This window comes from Myotis lucifugus, unplaced genomic scaffold, assembly GCF_000147115.1.
Source record: "Myotis lucifugus unplaced genomic scaffold, Myoluc2.0 scaffold_343, whole genome shotgun sequence".
NCBI lineage: Eukaryota > Metazoa > Chordata > Mammalia > Chiroptera > Vespertilionidae > Myotis > Myotis lucifugus.
In genome coordinates, this window is record NW_005871391.1 from 740202 (window position 1) to 763181 (window position 22980).

Consider the following 22980-nt stretch of genomic DNA (forward strand, 5'->3'; position numbering starts at 1 on the left):
GAGCGCACGTTAGTTACAAAGAACCAGATTTTTCTGGAGGGAGAGGCCCAGAAATCTGGGATCTAAACATGTTTTCCCAGGTGATTTTAAATCTGCAGCCAAGGTTGGAGAACCCACTGGCTTAAGGGCATGGTTAAGGTGGAGAATGGGACCATCTGAGAGTAATGATGGGTTCATTGAATTTGAGGCCTCTGCCTCAAATTAATTATACTGAATTTAAATTATGAAAATTAATGATGGATCAAAATGTAACTTGTCAATAATTTGTTCTCTCTGATACTAGTGCAGTTATTACCAGTTTGCTTTTTCTTAGCTCAAATTACCTCAGTGTGCTTTTTATTTTCTTAATTGTGGGTTTTAAAGAATACCTAGGTGTGTGTGTATTGATTTCTGCGGAGAGAGAAACATCAGTGGTGAGAGGGATTCATTGATTGGCTGCCTGCCTCCACTGGAGAAAGATCCTGCGGCGGCGGAGGAGGAGTTGGGGGGACGGCGGGGAAGAGGGGCCCCACCGCGGGGGTGAGGGTGGCGGGTGGGGGTCGCCCGCTCGCGCGGCTCACCACGACTGGCCTGGGTCCGAGTCCGGAAGGCCGGCGCGCGGCTGCGTCCCGGAGGCAGAGGCCGCGTGACTGGGAGGGCGGCGAGCGGACGCGGGTCACGGGGTGTGAAGGAGGAAGTGCCGGGCCGGCCCGCCAAGATATCACCAATGGAAACGCGTCCTGCAGGTGCGGCCCGGCCCGCGCGGTCGGCCCGGCAGGAAGTGGGAGGGGGCAGAGCGACGAGGAAGCGCGTCCGAGTCTCCGGAGGCGCCGGGGAGGAAAGTCCAGAGACCGGGGAGGGGGGGCGGCAGCAAGGTTACGCGGAAGGAGACACCGTAAAGTTTAAAGGAAACCGTCTCTGAAGCAGGAAGAACTTAGCATGGGAACTAGTGGGTATACCTTCCGCACCTTGTTTTGTAGACTTGACCAGACTCAAGTCAATAGTTTGCAGTTTTTAGAAGATTAATTTTAAAACACCCAATTCTCAAAACTATATATCCAACGAGCAGCCACATTTTAGAAACATTTAAATCCTAATTCAAGTGAACACACTGGAAAACAAGGCAATTGCAGTAATGTGAATAGCGACTCATATCAGGAATCAAACTATAACTGAAAAGTAGAGACAAATGAGCCAGCCCTTAAGCAAATTAGCTCTAAAGAAAAAAAATAAAGGGGACACTTATTGAATAAAAGGAATGCTAAGAGATTTATCAAGGATTTACAATGCATGGGACATTTTTGGATCTTGATTCAAACTGGTAAACATTTATGGGACTGGGGCAATTTAAGAGATATTTGAACATTGACTAGAAATTTGCTTTTAACTATATTTTAGATTTTATAGAATTGTTACGTTTAAAAACAAAGGAATTAAAATTTAGAAAGGTATTCTGAAGTTTCTGTGGATGAAATGGTATGATGGGAGGGATGTGGTTCAAAAGTAAGTAGATGGGGGATGTAGAGAAAAACTGTACATAATTGGTAATTGTTGAAGCTGGGGGATAGGATTCAAAATCTAGCCATCCCATCAAAAGTGGGAAACAGACACTAAAAACTCACACATTCAAGATAAGTAAAACAATATTCTGAAGAAATTTGTGGAAAGATTATCTACAGAAATGGGTACCTTGACTGTTTCATAAGCATTTATTTCCCTGTAAGTCCTCTTCAAAGTATATCCTCTTGGTAATTTAGTGTGTCGGGCATGCATTTTCTCACTTATTGTATTAGAATGTATTTGCTGCAGTTTAGTTTTACATGAGTCTTCTTAGCTTAACTGGTTGGTGACACCGGCAAGGAGGGCGTTAATAATTGATTAATCATGATAATGGTTTCTGCCAGGGAAGGAACAAAAAGTACAGAATACACCAGGGAGCCTGTTGTGCTAAGACAGAAGGCACCTGAAAGTACCTGCCACAGCTCAACAGAGGAGGAAAGCAGAGTGAGATCCTCACACCCAGAAGGTCTGGAGTCTGGTTCGGTATTTTGGACTTTGGATAGAGTGTTGGCCTGCAGACCAAAGGGTCCCGGGTCCGATTCTCTCACATCGATGTGTTTTTCTCACATTGATGTTTCTCTGTCTTTCCCTCTCTTCCACTCTCCCTCAAAATCAATGGAAAAATATACTCAGGATGAGGATTAACAACAAAAAAGTGAAAGGATTTGAGTAATGTGCAGTAGATAAAATTAACCGAACTAGAGTCATTCATTAACCCAGAAATATTGTGCACTTACAACAGGGGTGGGGAACTTTTTTCTGCTAATGGCCATAACAGTCAAAATAAAAGAATTAATTTTTAGAAATTCACAAGTGTTTGTGAATGAAATAGTGTGATGGCTGGGATTTGCTTCAAAATTATCTGAGTGAAATAAATGGGGATGTAGAGAAAACTGTCCATAACTGGAAATTATCGGAGCTGGGTGATAGGATTCAAAACTAGACGTTTTATGGAAAGTGAGAAATAGACAATAAATATATGTCTGATCACAAATTCTGAAATGACCAAATACAAGAAAATGAGGATTAACTTACATTGGGGTTCTGAAGAAGTGACATTTAAACAGACCAGAAGCAGAGGTACAAACGTAAAACTCCATTCCACCCCACCCCCACAACCTCCAGCCCCAATAGCTAAGGCAGGGGTCCTCGAACTTTTTAAACAGGGGGCCAGTTCACTGTCCCTCAGACCGTTGGAGGGCCGGACTAGTTTTAAAAAAAAATATGAACAAATTCCTATGCACACTGCACATATCTTATTTTGAAGTAAAAAAACAAAACGGGAACAAATACAATATTTGTATTTGCATGTGGCCCGCGGGCCGTAGTTTGAGGACCCCTGAGCTAAGGTTTCAAAGTAGAAGTTAGAAGACCATATTAGCCTTTTATTCCTTTGTATATTACTCTACTTATTCCCCCTGATGTTTGTTCTAATTCTTTATAATTTAAAAATGCAACCCTTTGCTAAGATGTTTTGGTTGTTTTGTATAAACATTTTTATTTTGTGGTAAATCCTTTTAATCTTTGTATTCAGTTATTATATGCCTAAATTTCCCAGGGGCTCATGCACCCGAAGTGTGAGAACTCTTATCTAATTTGCACAACATGCAAGTTCCAGATACAAAGCTACCTGAGAGAAGGTGTAGATGGATCATGAAATACACTAACTTATTTTAAGTGTTTATTGCTATTACTACATTTTTATCCATCAAAGGTCATGATCTGTAAGCAACAGGAAAGCTGTTTTCTATTATCTTTAATTATTGGGCCCTTTAGTTTATTTAGAATAACAATCTGGAATTAGAATACACTAGTTTTCCTAAATATTTAGTTATCTAAAGCTGTGTTAACTAAAAAGCAAAAATAGTATAATGTGATGCCAGGTAAATTACATCTATAATGCTTGCATTGAAATTAACTTAAGGGATGAATTTTTATCCAACAGAACAAGCAACCATTGCTCTCTATGTTTAAATTTCAATGATTTAACTTTATATAACCAAAACGTATTATATAAACAATCAATATAAAAAATGAGATAGTTTACATTTTTTCATACTAAGTCTCAAAATCCTGTGTGTATATACACTTACAGCCCTAATCTATTTGGACTAGTACATTTCAAGTGCTTCCTAGCCACACATAGCTAGTACCTACCATAGTGGACATTGATCTATATCGTGATTTTCAACCTTTTTCATCTCATGGCTCACAAACTGATTTTAAAAGATAGGTATAATTTTGACTCATCCACACAGGACAGCTACTGTTGTGTTGGCTGATGTCATTTTTTTATTTGACACTATAAGGGAAAAATGGTCAGTGCCCCGGACTCCTCTCTCTCTCTGAAATCAATAAAAATAAAAACTGCTATTAAGACATCCCTTGCTAAAGATAAAATCTGTTCTCAATTGAGGGGAAAAATTCATCACTTGTATTAATTGGTAGTACTCTCCCCTATAGTAAGAAATATGATCTAGCCTAAGAAATGGAAGTGAGGAGGGGAGACCTTTGCTAAAGAAAATACAACTGCTAAGAAGATAATCTCCCAGTTACCCCACCCCCTAACCTTCCTGTAGTTCTCTCTCCTGAAGCGAGCATCTCTGGGGTGGGTTAAAGGCCTCAGGAGGGCTATGGGTGACACTTATGATCTCCAGGGAGAACTTTGCAGTACATGTCCACAGCCTCCTCAGGAAGGTGTTCCTTCAGGGAGCCTAGAGCTTCCTCCTGGGGCTCCGTGGAGAGTTATTATCTTGTCAGGTCCCATGCAGCTGCCACAGGAGTGGAGATCGCTGTAGCACCTTGTGCTCAATGTTCACTGTTCAGGGACCACACAGCACACTATCCATGGGAGTGAACAGAGCCAAGAGGAGGGAAGGAATGTGACAATGTACTTGAGGGGCTTCCAGCACCGGGAGAGAATACCACACACAGGAAAACAGCTTACAGCAGCAGTTTTCAGAGCACAAGAAGTGCTGGGCAAAACCATAATATTTTAACAGAAAAAATGAGCACTTTCAGACAATCAAATGCAGAATTAACTTTCCAGTACTAAAAATTGAGTTGAAATATTTTGGGTGTATTGAGTTAATAAAAATACATTAAAACATACTAAATTAAAATAAGAGTGTGATAGGAATTTGTAATACTCATACTAGGTGAGAATTTTTGAAGAGGTATACTGTCAGGGAAAACTAAAAGGAGTTCAGAATTTTTCATTTCAGTTTTGCATTACCAGCCCGTCATTAAAAAAGTATTTTTTTTAATCTATTCATTTTAGAGAGGGGGAGGGGAGAGAAACATCGATTTGTTGTTCCCTTTATTTACGCATTCATTGGTTGATTCAGGTATGTGCCCTGACCGGGGACTGAACCCACAACCTATTAGGACTATGCTCTAACCAACTGAGCTACGTGGCCAGGATCCCCTCACCCCCACCTAATCATCACAATTTCTCTATAAATTGAGAACAGGGAAAACTTTCCTGACCATGTCTCAAAAAACAGAATATGGGGGAAATAACATCAAATCTGATTACATTAAAAACCAAGCCACCTCTGCATGGCTAAAACCACTATAAGCTAAGCAAAAATACCAATGATAAAATGGGAAAGATATTTGCAATTTATTTCCCAAGTGTTAGTAATAAAGAGCTTCTAAAAAGACACAAAATGTCCAACAATCCAGACAAAAAGGCTTAAACATGAAATGATGCTCAACTTCATCCATATAAGACAAACTCAAATTTTAAATGAAATAACACTTAAAATACCTATCATATTGATAATAACAGAATTTTGCTAATACATATCCTTGGCAAGGTTGTAGATAATAAGCAGGAACTCTCCAATATTGTTTGTGGAAATATTAAATGGTTCAACCCTTATGGTCAAAGAGGGAAAAGATACCCACAGAGGCTATTCACTGCAGCACCACTTCTAACAGAAAAAGACTAGAAACAATCCAGTTACCCATCACTAAGGATCCAGTTGATAAACTTTGGTGGATCCACTTAATGAAGTATTTATTGTACTTTAAACCAAGGAAGCCAAGAACCAATGTGAAGAGCTCCCACTGGCCAAAAAATAGATTAATTTGAGCCAAAAGAATAAAACCTATCATGGGTAAAAATACAGACTGTTAAAATTCATGAATTCATAATGGTACCAGAAAAACTGTCTTTGGCACATGCTAGGGATTGAGTTCATTATGCGGGATATTGATAAACATAGGAATAAAAAATGTAACCGCCAGCTAGCCCAGTTGGTTAAAGCATCATCCCAATACTCCAAGGTTGTGGTTTGAAACCTGGTCAGGGCATATACAAGAATCAACTGCCCTAGCTGGTTTGGTTCAGTGGATAGAGGGTCAGCCTGCGGACTGAAGGGTCCCAGGCTCAAGGGCACATGCCTGGATTACAGGCTTCATCCCCAGTGGGGGGTGTGCAGGAGGCAGCCAATCAATGATTCTCATCATTGATGTTTCTACCTCTCTCTCCCTTTCCCTTCTCTGAAATCAACAAGAGATATATTTTTTTAAAAATCAACCAATGGCCGGGCTGTTGTTGCTCAGTGGTTGAGCATCAACCCAAGAACCAGGAGGTCATAGTTCAAGTCCTGTCAGGGCATATGCCCAGGTTGTGGGCTTAGCTCGATCCCTGGTAGAGGGCATGAAGGAGGCAGCCAATTGACGTTTCCCTCTCACACTGATGTTTCTCTCTCTCAAATCAATAAAAACATATCCTCAGGTGAGGATTAAAGTAAATATTTTTTCAAAAAGATATAATCTACTAAATATAAGGTGTGCTCTTATTTGACTACCAATTCAAACCTACCAGCTGTATAAAAATATTTATTAATCCTGGCTGGTGTGGCTCAGTGGTTGAGTACTGACCCATGAACCAAGTTTCAGGCTCAATACCCAGTATTTAAAAATGTATTATACAAAAGAAAAATCCGAGTCCCAGTCCCAGCTGTGTCACTGAAGAAGTGACTTGTCTCCTGGTCTCCATTTTCTCATCTGTAAAATGGGGCTAATGGAATATCATCCCCTTACAGCCTGGTCATGAATGTGTGATTACAAAGAGTGAGTGCCAAGGCTCAGACCCAGGGGAGGTTGGCAGGAAGCTACCTTTGTGGAAGGGGGTCCTCCTCCCATTTCTGTAGCCCCTCCAGGCACCTACCCTGTCTCCACATTCTCCTTCACAGTTTTGGCCATAAATAAGGACTAACTCTTCTACTTAATCTTTTTCCTTAAGTTAATCAGCATTTTCACTTGAATATTTTGTTTAATGGGAGCTTTGCAGCAAGACTCAAGTGAAAACCAATCACTTGTCAAAGTGACTAAAACAACTTGGAAATAACAAATCTAATCAATTTACAGCAATGCATACAGGTACATGAGTTCCCCAAAGCAAGGACGGACTCACCCAACACTAGTGATAGAGCAATCAATCTCTCCCAATATTAACTCACTTTATTACTTTTGGGGGAGGGGGAAAGGGAGTAGGCACATAATGAGGTCACATTTTTTGTTGTTAATCCTAACCAGAGGATATTTTTTTTCCATTGATATTTAGAGAGTGGAAGGGAGAGGGAGGCACAGAGAAACATGGATGTACCTTCTCCCACATAACCGACCGCCTGGGATTGAACATGCAACTGAAGTAGGTGCCCTTGATGGGAATCGAACCCGTGACCCTTCAGTCCGCGAGCCGGGCTCTAACCACTTAGCGTCGGCTAGACCATATTCACTTATTTTAAAATGAAAAATCTTGTCTAAAAATTAGCACTGAAAACACCAATTTTCACTGACATCCTAATGTATTGTCTAACCGGAGAACCCAAAGTATTCTCATTACTGGAAATTCAGAAACAAGTTAACTTTTAAAAAACGTGGCTAAAATAGTGAGAATTACATTAAGATCGGTAGTTTCAATGACATTTTGAATGAAAATATTATTTGCAGTTTTCAAAATTCTCCCTGCTCCACCAGGTTCAGGGCGCGCAAAGGCCTCCCCTAACCTCCGCGTTTCCGCTTCCCACCCTCCCACCGCGCGGGGCCAGGAGGCCGCGGACCGCCTTCCTCCGCGCGCTCGCGGGCTGCTCTCCCGCCGCACACGGGCCGCCGCGAGCAGTTGTGAAACACGGAAAGGGAAGCACGTTCGCTCGTCCCGGGCTTCCAGGCGAGGAAACTGCTGGGAGGCCGTCCAGCGTGAGGCAGACGGGGCCCGACCAGACGCCCGGGGGGCGCTCTCGCAGGCGCCCGAGAAGGGGGGGGGGGGCTCTCCGGGGCCTGTGACCGCCCAACCGCTTCCATAAAGAATAGAGAGACCAGGGGAGTCGGACCCCACGACTTGTCCGGCGTCGCCCAGGCCACCGGCGCCCCCTTCAGTGAACCACGCCGAGCACGGGAGGCAGAGGGCGCCGTGAGAGCGCCGAGAGCGTCCAGAAGTTTCTTAGGCGCAGTCAAGAATCAGCAAATATATTCAAAGACACAAAGAAGTCAAAGACGAGAAAAAAGAAACGGCCGATGACACAAGCTTGCTCAGAAAAAGTGTGGCAACCAGGCAAAGACAACGAGACCAAAAAGTCAGCCGAAACGCAGACACAATACCTCTCGGGCAGGAGACCAACGCAGGCAGGCGCTCAGGGCACGCACGCCGCACAAAGAGGAAGAAGGCCGGCCGCCGACACCGAAAGCGGAGGCCTGACGAGCGGGAACGTGGGAGGGGGAGGAGTCAGGCCCAGCCCTTCGCGGGCACCTCCCCAGCGCTCCCAGCCACGTGAAGGCACGGCTTCCACTTTAAACCTCCCTCTCCTTGCCTGGCCGGGGCGCTCGGGCGCTGCTCTCCCGGGAGTCCGCACGAGGCCCTCCTTTCCTCCATTGCTGCAGGCCCTGCTTCTCCGGACCCCACACCTCAACCCCGAGGTCTGGTCCCAGAGTATAAGACCCTTGACCTCAGGCCCACCTCTCCCAAAGCCAAATCTCTGCTCACCCCGTAGGCTCGGCCCTTGACACTCGGCCCCAGATGGATATCTCCGGGTGGGGCCCCTGACCTCCGCCCCTCGATCCCCACCAGCGGAAGACCCAGACTCTGGTTGGTCCCGAGTTTGCGGCCCTTGACCTCAGATCCTGCCTCCCCGGACCCCAGATCTCAGCCCTGCCACCCCACCCCCAGGGGGCGCTATCCCCAGCCGGTCCTCAGACCTTCCGCCCGTCCCGGTCCTCACCTCGGGCTCCGAGTCGTCCACGCTCCCTCTCTACTTCACATACGGCACCTCGGTCGTCCCCCTGAGCACCTAGAGGAGGGTGGAACGCAGGACACTTGGCAGTTGTAGGGGAGGCAGTTGAGGCTTGTTTACCATCACCATGGAAACCCCTGGCTGCGCGCCCTGGGCGGGGCTTCCCGGAGCGCGACAGGCCCAAGTCCACAACTAGCGCCCCTTGTGCGCACGCAGCGCTTCAGGAGCCGCTGCTCTCGGCCCCGCGCCCCACACCGGGAGCTGCAGCCCCGGAACCCGCGCCCCCACCCTGCTTCTACCTGCCGGCGCGACCCCTGCTCGGTTGCCCCACGGAATCCCACCTTTTCCAGGAGGACGCGACGCAGTCCTACTTCCACGACGGAACCGGAAGGACGCAGAGAGCAGCGGGGCGGGGCCTCCACGGCGGGCATCCGGGAACCCGGACCACCAAGTCGCCATTGTGTCGCGCCCGAAGCGGAGCCGGGGATTGGTCAGCCGGACGGGGGCGGGGCCCGCGGCGGGGGCGAGGCGAGGAGGGGGGCAGTGGGCCGCAGGACCACGGGAGTTGGGCGCGGCGGGCGAACCCGAGAGCTGAGTCCCTGAAATACTGACAGGAGACCCCCCCCCCAGGCGAGCCCGAAGGACGCCGGGTTGAAGACCCGCGCGAGAGGAGAGAGAGCCGTTTCCTGTCGAGGAGGAAAGAGGAAACTGAAAACACCGGATAAAGGCTGCTCTGGTGGCAGGATTTAGAGGGGAATTAATTGCTTAGAGATTAGCTCTTGGGCTGAAGCCCCCCAAAGCCTCGGAAGGTGACTCGGAAGCCACAGGGGGAACGCGGGCTTCTCGGTTACCGAGCACCGAGCCCACAGGCTGGCTGGCAGGACTGCCCGCCCTAGGCAGCGCAGCAGATTGTTCGCCATATGTTCTAGAATGAGTGATTATTACCACTTCTGGGACACTTCATAAAGAGGATAAAATCAAGGCACTCGTCACAGGTTCAGCAGGTTATTTTAAAGTCACCAGTTAAGTTAAGCAGTGCTTGGAATAGTGTCAGATTATGACTGGCCAAGGAGGATAGAGGATAGAGGAGCACAGATTGTCAAGAGAACTTTCCGAGAAAAAGAACATTGGAAGAATAAGGGCAGGAGTAGTCAGAGGAAGGTGACAACGAGGCAAAATTATAGAAAACAGGTCCTACAAAACCCGGGTTTTTGTTTTGTTTTTTGGTTAATCCTCACCCGAGGATATTTTTTCATTGATTTTTAGGGAGAGTGGGAAAGACAGAAACATGGATGTGAGAGAAATACATGAATGGGTTGCCTCCTGCATGAGCCATGACCGTGGCCCCGGGCCAGGGAGGAGCCTGCAACCAAGGTATGTGCCCTTGACCAGAATGGAGCCTGGGACCCTTTGGTCCTCAGGCTGATGCTGTATCCACTGAGCCAAACCAAGTAGGGCCAAAACTCAGGCATTTTTAAGAAATTGCACAATGATTCCATCACAGCTATAGAAAAATATGTGTCTGGAGAGAAAATGCAAGAAGCTAATCTGAAGCAAATATTACAATTATACCAAAAATAGTAATGCTGCCAAATTTGGACTGTGAAACCAGGTCCAAGAAGATATATTTATGCAGTTCATTAGGAGGGACTCTGAGCCAAATGGGTTATTTGATCCCATAAAGTTGGACAGTTCTCTATTTTTCATCAATGATGCAGTAATCCCCTTTTTTTAAGTATTTTTTCCCCTTTATTTTATTTTCCATCACCGTTTATCCCCCATATCCTCATCAGAGCTGTCTCCCTGTTCTCTATGAGTCTGTTTCTATAATTTGTTCTTTGGTGTATATCACTTAGCATGATGTTCAAATAAAGTTATTTGTGACAGTACCTTAAGGAGACCCAAGCGAGACTCCACTTAAAATTTGTAAGCATGAGCTTGAGTGCCCTTGTCCACCACTCCTTTGTGTTCAGGTGGGTTCTGATGGAGTAGAATTCGTCACTGGCTCCCGGGTCTTCTATCAGGCCCTTCTCCTCATGGATCCTGTGCAGAGAGCCGGCTTGCCTCTCTCTGCCTCCTCCTTGAACTGCTGCATGTAGTCCAGGAAGGCCACCATCGCCTGGTCAAACGTTATCCAAGAGAGCACTTCCCTGCTCGGTGCAGAACAAGGGCAGCTCAGTGGGGTCCTCTGTTAATGACCTCAGATAGGAGTGGTTTCTGCAGAGGATGAGTTGCTCTGAAACTGCAGACCAATTGTGTTAGACCGGCCACGAGCAGCAAGGCTGTCAACCCCCAGCCTTCATTGATCTCACTCCAGCAAACAGGACAGTGGGGATGCAGCCCAATCTGAAGTTACTGATGATGGCCAAGGGGCCATCATCGCAGATCTTAGCCAAGCTATCTGGGTCTGAGAGTACGTACTCCACGATCCACAGTTCATCCTGTAGTTCTAATTGCAATCTACTATAGTCCCTATGGCACTGCCTTTCCTGTTCCAGTGTCTCAGTCTCAGCCTGGGCTGCCTCCAGAGCCACAGCTGCCCTTTCTCGGTTCTTCTCCACCTCCTCCAACTCCTGGACCAGCCTCGCTTCCTCCAGCTCCACAACCTTCAATGCCTCCTGCAGTGCCTCCCTCGTCCTCAATCCATCCCTGGTCCCCAAACAGCATTTATAGTTCTGACTGTCAGATTCTGAGATCCTGAGCTGGGCGTCCAGCTGCTCCAAAAGACTCAGTATAGTCCTCGCACAGGGTTGGTCCAGATCTTCACCAGAAAGGATGTAAAAAATGCCCCTCATGGCTTTTTGGATGCTATTGAGAGTCCCCCAGCAGGGTGAAGTTGTTGGGACCGTACCTGGACATCTCGCCATCAACAGGGAGGGTCCAGCCATAGGCACTATCCTGTAGCTTTGCAACATCTGTCTCCACCCTGGAGGTAGAGCCTTCCTCCAGAGTTTCTCCTGGGTGCCCCTGAGCTGAGGGGAACTTCGAAGCTGCAGGTTCTTGGCTGAGGTCTCCCTGGACCGAATCAGCTTCAGGGGCTGGTGGTAGCACTGGCAAATGAAGCAGACGAAGGACATGGTGGAGGTCTTGACTTTCACCGTTGATCCTAAGTTTCCTCTAGTAATCCTTGTAGTCTTCGAGTGAGACTAGAGCCTTGGCCTGGTTATGAACATGCTCCTAGTTCAAGGGAGCTATCCCAGGTGGTCACTATGATGTTTTTTCTTCTTTTTCTGCCTTTTATTTCTGGAATTTATTGGAATGACATCTAATCTAATAAAAGAGAAACATGCAAATTGACCATACCTCCCCTATACCCACAAGCCAATCAGGAGTGAGTATGCAAATTAACCCAACTAAGATGGCGGCAGCCATGAAGCTGGAGTGAACAGGAAGGAGGCTTGGGTTGCCCCCAGCAATGAAGGAAGCAATGAAGGAAGCCAAGCTTCCGCCTGCCTGCCGGCCCTGAGCTCCGCTCAAGGCTACAAAGTTTCATTATAGAAGATAAATAAATTCCCAGCTTCCAGCCTGCCTGCGGGCATGGCCAGCCTGAAAATGGCCATCAGCCCCTCACCCAGGCTGGCCAGGCACCCCAGTAGGGACCCCCCCCCCAAAGGGGCTGTGGCCAGTCTAAAAACAGCCATCAGCCCCTCACCCAGGCTGGCCAGGCACCCCAGTGGGACCCCCACCCTGATCCAGGACACCCTTCAGGGCAAACCAGCCGGCCCCCACCCGTGCACCAGGCCTCTATCCTATATAATAAAAGGGTAATATGAAAATTGACCCTAACAGCAGAACGACTGGGAATGACTGGTCACTATGACACACACTGACCACCAGGGGGCAGATGCTCAATGCAGGAGCTGCCCCCTGGTGGTCAGTGTGCTCCCACAGGGGGAGCTCTGCTCAACCACAAGCCAAGCTGACGCTGCCAGCACAGCGGTAATGGCAGGAGCCTCTCCCGCCTCCTCAGCAGCACTAAGGATGTCTGACTGCAGCTTTTGCCTGCTCCCCACTGGCAAGTGGACATCCCCCGAGGACTCCCGGGCTGCCAGAGGGATGTCTGACTGCCAGCTTAGGCCTGTTCCCCCGGGGAGCGGGCCTAAACCAGCAGGTGGACATCCCCCAAGGGGTCCCAGACTGCGAGAGGGCACAGGCCGGGCTAAGGGAACCCTCCCCCCCCCGGAGTGCACAAGTTTTTGTGCACCGGGCCTCTAGTTGGTTAATAAAATTATATAGGTTCCAGGTGTACAATTCTATAATACATCATCTGTATATAGTGTGTTCACCAAGTCAAGTCTCCTTCCATCTTAATTTATTCCCCCTACACCCTCCATGCCCCTTTGCCTCTGGCAATTACTGTACTGTTGCCTGTGTTGGTGAGCTTTTTTCCCTCTTAATCCCTTCACCTTTTTCACCGGTCCTGCAACCCCCTCCCCTCTAACAGCTGTTAGCCTGTTCTCTATATCTATGAATCTGTTTCTATTTTGTTTGCTAGTTTATTTTGTTCACTGGATTGCATATATGAGTGAGATCAAATGGTACTTGTCTTTCTCTGACTGGCTTATTTCACTTAGCATAATGCTGTCCAGGTTTATCTATGCTGTCACAAAAGGTAATATTTCCTTTTTTACAACTGAGTAGTACTCCATTATGTAACCATACCACAGCTTTTTTATCCACTCATCTATTGATGAGCACTTGGGCTGCACTGTGGGGTTTTTTAGAGGCGAGTGCCAGCACAGTCACTAGTGCCACAGATCTCTGTCCTTTTCCACAAATGTCTGGGCCCATCTCACCAACTAGAGAATGCTTGCCCACACTTGGTCTACGTGGACCACTTCAGCCACCCTTTTTTTAAACCTTTGTTCACCAAAATATTATCCCATTAACTCGGAAACTAAGAAATTTTATTATCATGAAATTTTATTCAGAAAATCCTTAAAGGCGAGCGTAAGAATCTATTTACCCCGACAAACAATGGGGACTCAAGATATATCTGGGAATAAAACATATGGGAAGTCACCTATTGTCTTCACTAGCAGAGAGGTGTGGACCCAGAAGGCTGGTGACCCTTGAAGCCCTGGCAAAGGTCAGAGCTATGCACCCACTGTTTAGTTGAGACAATGGTAGCTGAAGCAACTTCCCCACCAAAGAGTCATGTAAATCCTTACTGATAAGATAGTCTGCCTGTTACTGGAAGTTGCCTGCCTAAGGGCTATGGGTGGATCCCAAACTGAATAAAAAGATGGCAAGGGCCCTAACAGGTTTGGCTCAGTGGATAGAGCATCGGCCTGCGGACTGAAAGGTCCCAGGTTCGATTCTGGTCAAGGGCATGTACCTTGGTTGTGGGCACATCCCCAGTGGGGGGTGTGCAGGAGGCAGCTGATCGATGTTTGTTTCTCATCGATGTTTCTAACTCTCTATCCTTCTCTCTTCCTCTCTGTAAAAAATCAATAAAATATATATTTAAAAAAAAAAAGATGGCGAGGCACACACTTGGGATGGGCTCTTGCCTGGCCCCCCAATTTTCAAATTATTGTCTCTTGTCTCGTCTCTTTCATTTGTGTGTGGCCCCTCTTCCAGATCCTGAACCCTGAACCATGCGGGATGTGGGGGAGACTACACACATTTACACATAACTCTCTGACAGATTGACCTGCCTGTTTATTCCCTGTTGTTTATATCAGTAGATTAGCATAAATTTAATATCTTTCAATAAATGTTTTGTTTTAAAATAAGCTCCTCTCTGGAAACCACTAATCTATAACAAGTGATACAGAGGTATTGTCTAGGGCACGCGTGTCAGAGGTGACATTTTTTGGGTTGATTTTTCTTTGTTAAATGGCATTTAAATATATAAAAAAATATATCAAAAATATAAGTCTTTGTTTTACTATGGTTGCAAGTATCAAAAAAATTTCTATATGTGACACAGCACCAGAGTTAAGTTAGGGTTTTTCAAAATGCTGACACACCGAGCTCAAAAGGTTCGCCATCACTAGTCTAGGGTCTATTAAAATTTTCCAGTTCACCCCTAAAAGAACACTTTACACATTAAACTTTGACCAAGGAGAGTGTCAGTGGGTAGGCAGAATCACCATAGCTCAGTGAAGGCTCTTAATTAAAATCACAGTATCTGTCACACAGCAATAATAGCTAACATGTATTGCACCTTCGCTGTGCTTTGCACTATTGTGAATACTTAATCACATTTAAGCATAGGGACCCAACAGTAGATGGTATTACTATCATCACAGTTAGTGGAAGAAAACTGAGGTACAGAATCATTAAGGTAACTTTCCTAAGATCACTCAGCTTGTAGGTGACAGGTCTGAGCATGAAGCTGAGTCATTCTGGTTCCAGAATCTGGACTTTTAATTGTTAACACTCTTTTTTTTTTTTTTTTAAAAAAAAGGTATTTTATTGATTTCAGAGAGGAAGATAGAGGAGAGAAAGAGAGGAACATCAATGATGAGAATGACTGACTGCCTCCTGCACGCCATATATTGGGGTTTGAGCCCACAACCCAGGCTAGTGCCCTGACCAGGCATCAAACTGTGACCTCCTGATTCATAGGTTGATGCTCAACCATTGAGCCATGCCAGCCTGGCACTGTTACACTCTTGAACCCAGGGAGAGAGAGAAATTTTAGGCTGATTCACAAACCCTCTCTTTCCCATCTGAGAGAAGGAAAGGATGAAGTGACAAAGCAACTTGAAGTGCCCAGCTACAGTACAGGTTCGGTCCAAATGTAATGTATCTTATTGAAGCCAGGTGCTCTACTAGGGAGAGATAAAGAATAAGATGCCCTAACCGGTTTGGCTCAGTGGATAGAGCGTCCCCTGCGGACTGAAGGGTCCCAGGTTCGATTCCGGTCAAGGGCATGTACCTTGGTTGCGGGCACATCCCCAGTGGGGAGTTGCCGGAAGCCGGTCCATCCTTGCTGCTTGACACAGTCGCTGCAGGAAAGAAACATCTGCACAGCATGTTTCAAGGGGCCTGGCATATATAGCATATTGTTCTTAATATGTTTGCTCTCCTTAGCGCCATGTGTTTTAACCAAGGTCACCTCTCCGAGAAAGGTTGTTTCCCCAGGTGGGGATTTTTCCCTGAGGTTGGGGAGGAGATACAGCCCCTTAATTAAGTGCCAGGCGGGTAGTTAAGCTACATAATCTTTACTCCCTGGAATGGAGATAAGAAACGCCCTAACCTTTGGAATAGAGATTGATAGGATTGGAATGAACTGGTATAAATACAGATGTAACAAGACAATAATCATCAGATCCTCATCAGATCCTCATCAGATCCTGATCAGATCCTATCCAGAGCTTGGCTAGAGTTCCTAACCAGAACTTTGGCTGGAGATCCTGGCTAGAGGTCCTGACTAGGCTGCTGATCAACTGATCGCTGTCTCCGTGGCATTCCTTCTTCGCCGACTCCGTCCACACCTTTGGGGACCCCTGGACCCGCTGGGATTGGACCCCAGCAGGGAGTGTGCAGGAGGCAGCTGATCGATGTTTCTCTCTCATCGATGTTTCTAACTCTCTATCTCTCTCCCTTCCTCTCTGTAAAAAATCAATAAAATATATAAAAAATAAGGAATATGATAACCCAGGTAGGATGCAGGCAAGTTCAGTCACTACCTCATCTAGTTGATTTTTTTTCTTTTTTTAAATACTTTTTATTGACTTCAAAGAGGAAAGGAGAGGGAGGGATGGATAGAAACATCAGTGATGAGAGAGAATCATCGATTGCTGCCTCCTGCACGACTCCTACTGGGGATGGAGCTGGTAACCCAAGCATGTGCCCTGACCAGGAATCAAACCATGAATTCCTGGTTCATAGGTCGACACTCAACCTCTGAGCCACACAAGCTGCGCTCTCTTTTCATTTTGTTAGTAATTTCTTTTGCAATGCAGAAGCTTTTTAGTTTGCTGTGGTCCCATTTGTTTATTTTTTCTTTGTTTCCCTTGCTCTAGGAAATGTATCAGTGAAAATTCTGCTGCAAGATGTCTGAGATTTTACTGCCTATATACTTTGTCTTGGATTTTATTAAAAGTATATTTTTATTGCTTTCAGAGAGGAAGGGAGAGGGGGAGAGAGAAACATCAATGATTGAGAGACAATCATTGATTGGCTGCCTCCTGCATGCTCCACTTTGGGAATCAAGCCCACAGCTGGGGCATATGCCCTGATTGGGAATCAAACCATGACCTCCTGGTTCATAGGTTGATGCTCAGCCACTGAACTATGCCAGCCTGACTCTTCTAGGATTTTTTTATGGTTTCACAACTTACTTCTAAAGTCTTTTATACATTTTGAGTTTACTATTGTGTACGGTGTACGTTGATGGTCTAGTTCAATTTTCCCAGCAGCATTTATTGAAGAGACTGTCTTTCCTCAATTGTATGCTCTTACCTCCTTTGATAAATATTGACCATATTGGCGTGGGTCAATTTCTGGGGTCTCTGTGCTGTTCCATTGGTCTATATGCCTGTTCTTGTGTCAGTACCAGGCTGTTTAGATTACAATGGTTTTGTAGTATAACTTAATCTCTGGTGTTGTGATCTCTCTAACTTTGTTATTCTTTCTCAGGATTGCTAGTGTTATTTGGGGTCTTTTTTGGTTCCATATAAATTGTTGGAGTGTTTGCTTTAGATCTGTGAAATATGCCATTGGTATTTTGTTGTTGTTAGTCCTACTTGAGGATATTTTTCCATTGATTTTTAGAGAGAGTGGAAGGGGGGGAGAGAGAGAGAGAGAGAGAGAGAGAGAGAGAGAGAGAGAGAGAGAGACATCAATGTGAGAGAGATATTTCGATTGGTTGCCTTCTACACGAGCCCTGACCAGGGGTGAGAATCGAGCCTGCAACTGAGGTACGTGCCCTTGACTGGAATTGAATCCAGGACCCTTCAGTCCACAGCCCGATGCTCTATCCATTGAGCCAAACCAGCAGGGCACCATTGGTATTTAAATAGGGATTTCATTGAATCTATAGATTGCTATGGGTAGTAAATTATGTTAATTTTAATGATGTTAATGAAGTTAATTCTTCCAACTTATCAACATGGTATATGCTTCCATTTGTCTGTACAATGGAACCTTGGTTCTCGAACTTAATTCATTCCAGAAGGCTGTTTGAGAAACAATTTGTTTGAAAACTGAATCATTTTTTCCCCATTAAAAATAATGAAAATTGAATTAATTCACTAACCTTTCTTATATAAAGTACATGTCTAATGTACTATAAACAAACACTTCCTTTCTTAAATTTATCAAATCACCCCCTACTAGCCTTACATGAATCACTTTCAGCACTCATTCCAGGGGTGTAGCATCTTGGCTTTTTCACATGTCACTGCCTCTGAAATGCTGTCACTGGCTAACTGGTTTACATTTATAAATCAACAAGTTTTTCTACCTCTTCAGTTGCCTGTGATCATAGTTTTGTGAGCACTTTAATGCAACATAAATATCCTCTTATGTCTTAAAATTGTGCCAATCAAGCTGGCTGGTTTGGCTCAATGGTAGAGCATCGACGTATGAACTAGGAGGTCACGGTTCCATTCCAAGTCAGGGCACATGCCCGGTTTGTGGGCTGGTTCTCCAGTGGGGGGCGTGCAGGAGGCAGCTGAACATTGATTCTCTCTCATCATTGGTGTTTCTGTCTCTCTCTCCCTTTCCTTTCCTCTCTGAAATCAATAAAAAAATATTTTTAAAAATGCATTAAACTGGCCAGTGTTTGGCTCAGACAGAAACATTAATGGAGCAACACTGGCCAGGGCCTCACTTTTTATTTTAATTGTGGTAAAATATACAACATAAAATTTACCATCTTTTAGGCTATTTTTAAAAAATAGATTTTTAGAGATAAAGGAAGGGAGATGGAAAGAGAGCAAAACATCCATGTGATAGTGAAACATCAATCAGCTGCCTCCTGCATGCCCCTTACTGGGGATCGAGTCCGCCACCTGGGCACATGCCCTGACTAGAAATCAAACTAGCAACCTTTTGGTGCATAGGAGGACGCTCAACCAACTGAGCTACACTGGCCAGGGCTTTATCACATTTTGTTTATCCATTCATCTGTCAGTGAACACTTGGGTTGCTTCCACTTTTTGACTATCTCTCTATATAAAAGCCTAAGTGACCAAACGACCGAACAACCATTCGACTGGTCGCTATGATACGCACTGACCACCAAGGGGAGGATGCTCAATGCAGGAGCTGCCCCCCGGTGGTCAGTGCACTCACAACGGGCGCCAGAGGCCTGGCTCATGGCTGGCAAGCGCAGCTGCAGCAGCCCGAGCTTCTCCTGCCTCCGTGGCAGCACTACCCAGCAGCAGTGGAGGCAGGCGCAGCTGGGCTGGAATGAGTGGGAGTGGCACAGCACCAGGCCCAGGCTCAGACTCCTCCCCGGCCACCTGCTGCTTCGCGCACTACTACATCCCTAGGGGATGTCGAACTGCTGGGGATCAGGCCAAAACCAGCAGTCAGACATCCCCCAAGGGGTCCCAGATTGTGAGAGGGTGCAGGCCAGGCTGAGGGACCCCACCGGTGCATAAATCCGTGCACTGGGCCTCTAATTGTAAATAATGTTGCTATGAAGGTGTACAAATATCACTTTGAGACCTTCCATTCAATTCTTTTCAGTGTATACCCAGAAATGGAATTGCTGGATCATAGGTAATTCTTTTTAATTTTTTGAGGAATAGCTGTACTGTTTTCCATAGCAGCTGCACTATTTTACATTCCTATCAGCAATACACATAAGTTCCAATTTCTCCACATTCTTGCCTTAATTTAAATTTTAAAACTGATATTCAATTCAGTTATTGGAAAACTTTTAAGTACTAGTGTGTTTGGACCATACTTAAGTATGTGGATATGTGAATCTGTTTTTCAATTGTAAATGTTATGAAATCTAAATCTACATTAAGTATTCCCAATAAAAATTTAGCATCTGTATTGATATGCACTGTGGGTAAAAATACACACCAGGCTTAAAAGATTTAATATAGGGTAAAAAAAAGCTCATTGATAATTTTATGTATTGATTACATATAAAATGATACTTTGGATATGTTGACTCAAATACAAATATTACAATTAATGTTACCTGTTTGTTTGTTTTTTAAATGTGGCTACTATTATCCATAGACCAAAGTCCATCACAAAGGACAGGGACAACTGCCTCTTCCCAAGAAGGTAATGTAGAGCATTTGAGCTGTTTTCTGTTTAAAATAGAATGATCTTAAGTGTTTGGAAACAAGTATCAGAGTGCTCTAGCATTTTAAAATACCAATGTATGTGGTGCAAAGCTAAGATGGCTATATCTTTTTAAAAAATATATTTTTATTGCTGAACTGGTTTGGCTCAGTGGATAGAGCGTCGGACTGTGGACTGAAGGGTCCTGGGTTCGATTCCGGTCAAGGGCATGTATCTTGGTTGGGGGCACATCCCCACTGGGAGGTGTGCAGGAGGCAACTGATCGATCTCTCTCATCGATGTTTCTAACTCTCTATCCCTCTCCCTTCTTCTCTGTAAAAAATCAATAAAATATATATTTAAAAAATGTATATTTTTTTATTGATTTAAAAAAATATGGGACACTTCACGAATTTGCATGTCCTTGTGCAGGGGCCATGTAATCTCTGTATTGTTCCAATTTTAGTATATGTGCTGCTGAAGCGAGCACTTGATTTTTTAGAGAGGGGGGTAGAGGGAGAGGGAGAGAAAGAGAGAGAGAGAGAGGGAGGGAGAGAGAGAGAGAAACATTGATTAGTTGCCTCCCATACGCACCCTGACCATAAAGGGCAAAACTATGGAGACAGTAAAAAGCAAGTGATTGCCAGGGGTGGTGGTGGAAGGAGGGATAAATAGAGCACAAAAGATGTTTAGGGTAGTGAAGGATTCTGCATGATACAATAATGATGGATATATGTCAATATACATTTGTCTAAACTCACAGAATGTACAACCTCAAGAATGACCCCTAATGTAAACTATGGACTTTGGATGATTATGATGTGTCAATGCAGGCTCATCAATTGTAACCAATGTACCACTTTGGTGGGGGATATAGATGATGGGGAAGATTATACATGTGTGGAGACAGGGTGTCTGTGGGGAATTTCTATACAGTACCTTCCTCTCTATGTTGCTATGAACCTAAAACTGCTCTTAAAGAAGGTAAAGTCCTTTCTAAAAAATCCATTTCATGTGTGATGGAAATCAAGAAATAATAATCACATACCTGCCCTGGCTGGTTTGGCTCAGTGGATAGAATGTCGGCCTGCGGACTGAAGGGTTAGGGGTTCGATTCCAGTCAAGGGCATGTACCTTGGTTTCGGGCACATCCCCAGTAGGGGGTGCAGGAGGCGGCTGATTGATATTTCTCTCTCATTGATGTTTCTAACTCTCTATCCTTCTCCCTTCCTCTCTGTAAAAAATCAATTAAAATATATTAAAAAAATAATCACATACCTAATGTGTAAGCTATCCAATGGGCCTGTGAATGAGTTGTGCTATTTAAATTTTTAAAAGGACTGCACAGCTTCTTCTCCATCATCATAGTTAGAAAATAGTCCTTGTTACAGCTCAAATAAATCTTCACATAGATGACTTTTTGCCTCTGAAGTGCATCTACTAAGGAGAGCCTCTTGAAAACAGCTTTTCTTCCCCTACTCTTTTGTGTGTGTGTGTGTGTTCATCTTCACCTGAGATCCTTTTTCCATTGCTTTTCAGAGAGAGTGGAAGGGAGGGGAGGAGGGCGAGATAAAGAGAGGGAGAAACATCCATTGATTTCCTCCCCCACGCCACAACCCAGGTACGTGCCCTTGACTGGGAATGGAATCTGAGACCCTTTGGTCCACAGGCTGATGCTCTAACCACTGAGAAAAACCGGCTAGGGCCCTACTTTTTTTTTTTTTTTTTTAAATAGATGTGTCAGATTTAGCCTTTCTGCTCTGTGGTATTACACATGGAAATACTTACAAATTACACTCAAATAAATTTTGGCAGATTTTTTTTAACTTAGGAAAAATACCTAGTCCTTCAAAACTAGATATTTTATTTGTAATCAAAATATTTCTCTGGAAGCATTTTCTGTAGCTTTACTTACTCAAACATGTTCCTATGGAACTTTTATGGAACTTTTACCACTGCATGATAAACCTGCACATGGCAAAGGTTTAATATGGAATTAAACTATTCCATTAATTTTTTTCCATCCTCTTCATTTTTTTTTATTTAAAATATATTTTTAATTGATTTTTTAGAGAGATGAAAGGAGAGGGATAGAGAGTTAGAAACATCGATGAGAGAGAAACATCGATCAGCTGCCTCCTGTACACTCCCCACTGGGGATGTGCCCGCAACCAAGGTACATGCCCTTGACCGGAATCAAACCTGGGACCCTTGAGTCCACAGGCCGATGCTCTATTCACTGAGCCAAACCGGTTAGGGCCATCCTCTTCATTTTTAAAAAATCTTTACTGTTGAGAATATTATAGATGTCCCTCCCCCCCATTCCATTAATTATATTCAGAAGTTAAAACAAATAGAAATGAGTGATCTCTAAAAATTTTTTCATACTCCTAATAGGCAAAATGGCAGCTGCTTGTCTACACACCTGGGAGATATAAATTAAGCTAGAATAAGATTAAGAAAAAAGTGTTTCTACTTTGCTACTTGTTGATATGAAATAAAATACTGGTCTTTTTTTTTTAAATGCTAAAAAAAAAAAAAAAAATGTGGCTACTAGCTTCCACTCCCACCACATAATGAAAGCCACTGGATTCCAGAAGACAAACTTCTTCTCTCAGAGTTTTAATTGTTGTACGTCAAATAAAGTCTCTTAATCTTCTCTCCTGCTGTTAATATATATATATATATTTTTAAAATATTTTTTATTGATTTCAGAGAAGGGAGAGGGAGAGTTAGAAACATCAATGATAGTATCACTGATCAGCAAGGTAGCTACCTTGATCAAGCCCACAACCTAGGCCGGGAATTGAACTGTGACCACCTGGTTCATAGGTTGATGCTCAACCACTGAGCCAATGCTGGCCAGGCTCTCTTGCTGTTAATATTTAATCTTTCCTTCCTTTATTATGGAAGAATTCCCTGAATAAAAATTTCTGTCCACGGTTATTGCAAAAAACTGGGCTGTTATATTTAGACTCTTGGTGACTGT

The 22980-nt window shown here is 44.6% G+C and overlaps 1 protein-coding gene, 1 long non-coding RNA gene and 2 pseudogenes across 7 annotated transcripts in view; 1 reads left to right on the forward strand and 3 right to left on the reverse strand.

Annotated features, from left to right (window-relative positions):
- Nucleotides 1-9267, reverse strand: part of HNRNPF (heterogeneous nuclear ribonucleoprotein F) — a 36425-nt gene extending 27158 nt beyond the window's left edge. For 2 of the 6 annotated variants that reach the window (XM_023764713.1, XM_023764714.1), the window contains exons 1-3: nucleotides 9125-9267; nucleotides 8772-8840; nucleotides 8155-8247 (exon numbers count right to left, since the gene is read on the reverse strand). In XM_023764713.1, the coding sequence (XP_023620481.1) occupies nucleotides 8155-8247; nucleotides 8772-8840; nucleotides 9125-9242 (280 nt within the window). In that variant the 5' untranslated portion in view covers nucleotides 9243-9267. Of the gene's footprint in view, nucleotides 1-560; nucleotides 703-8154; nucleotides 8248-8771; nucleotides 8841-9124 lie in introns of those variants that run through there. The other 4 variants (XM_014466556.2, XM_023764715.1, XM_014466554.2 and 1 more) reach the window with 4 other exon arrangements.
- Nucleotides 8484-10100, forward strand: LOC111828369. The gene is made up of 3 exons (XR_002832217.1): nucleotides 8484-8638; nucleotides 9134-9273; nucleotides 9414-10100. It is a non-coding gene; the product is annotated as an uncharacterized LOC111828369 (long non-coding RNA).
- Nucleotides 10101-10143: 43 nt separating this feature from the next.
- On the reverse strand, nucleotides 10144-12095 carry LOC102419437 (annotated as a pseudogene).
- An 8286-nt stretch (nucleotides 12096-20381) lies between these two features.
- LOC111828372 lies at nucleotides 20382-20481 on the reverse strand (annotated as a pseudogene).
- Nucleotides 20482-22980: the final 2499 nt, after the last annotated feature.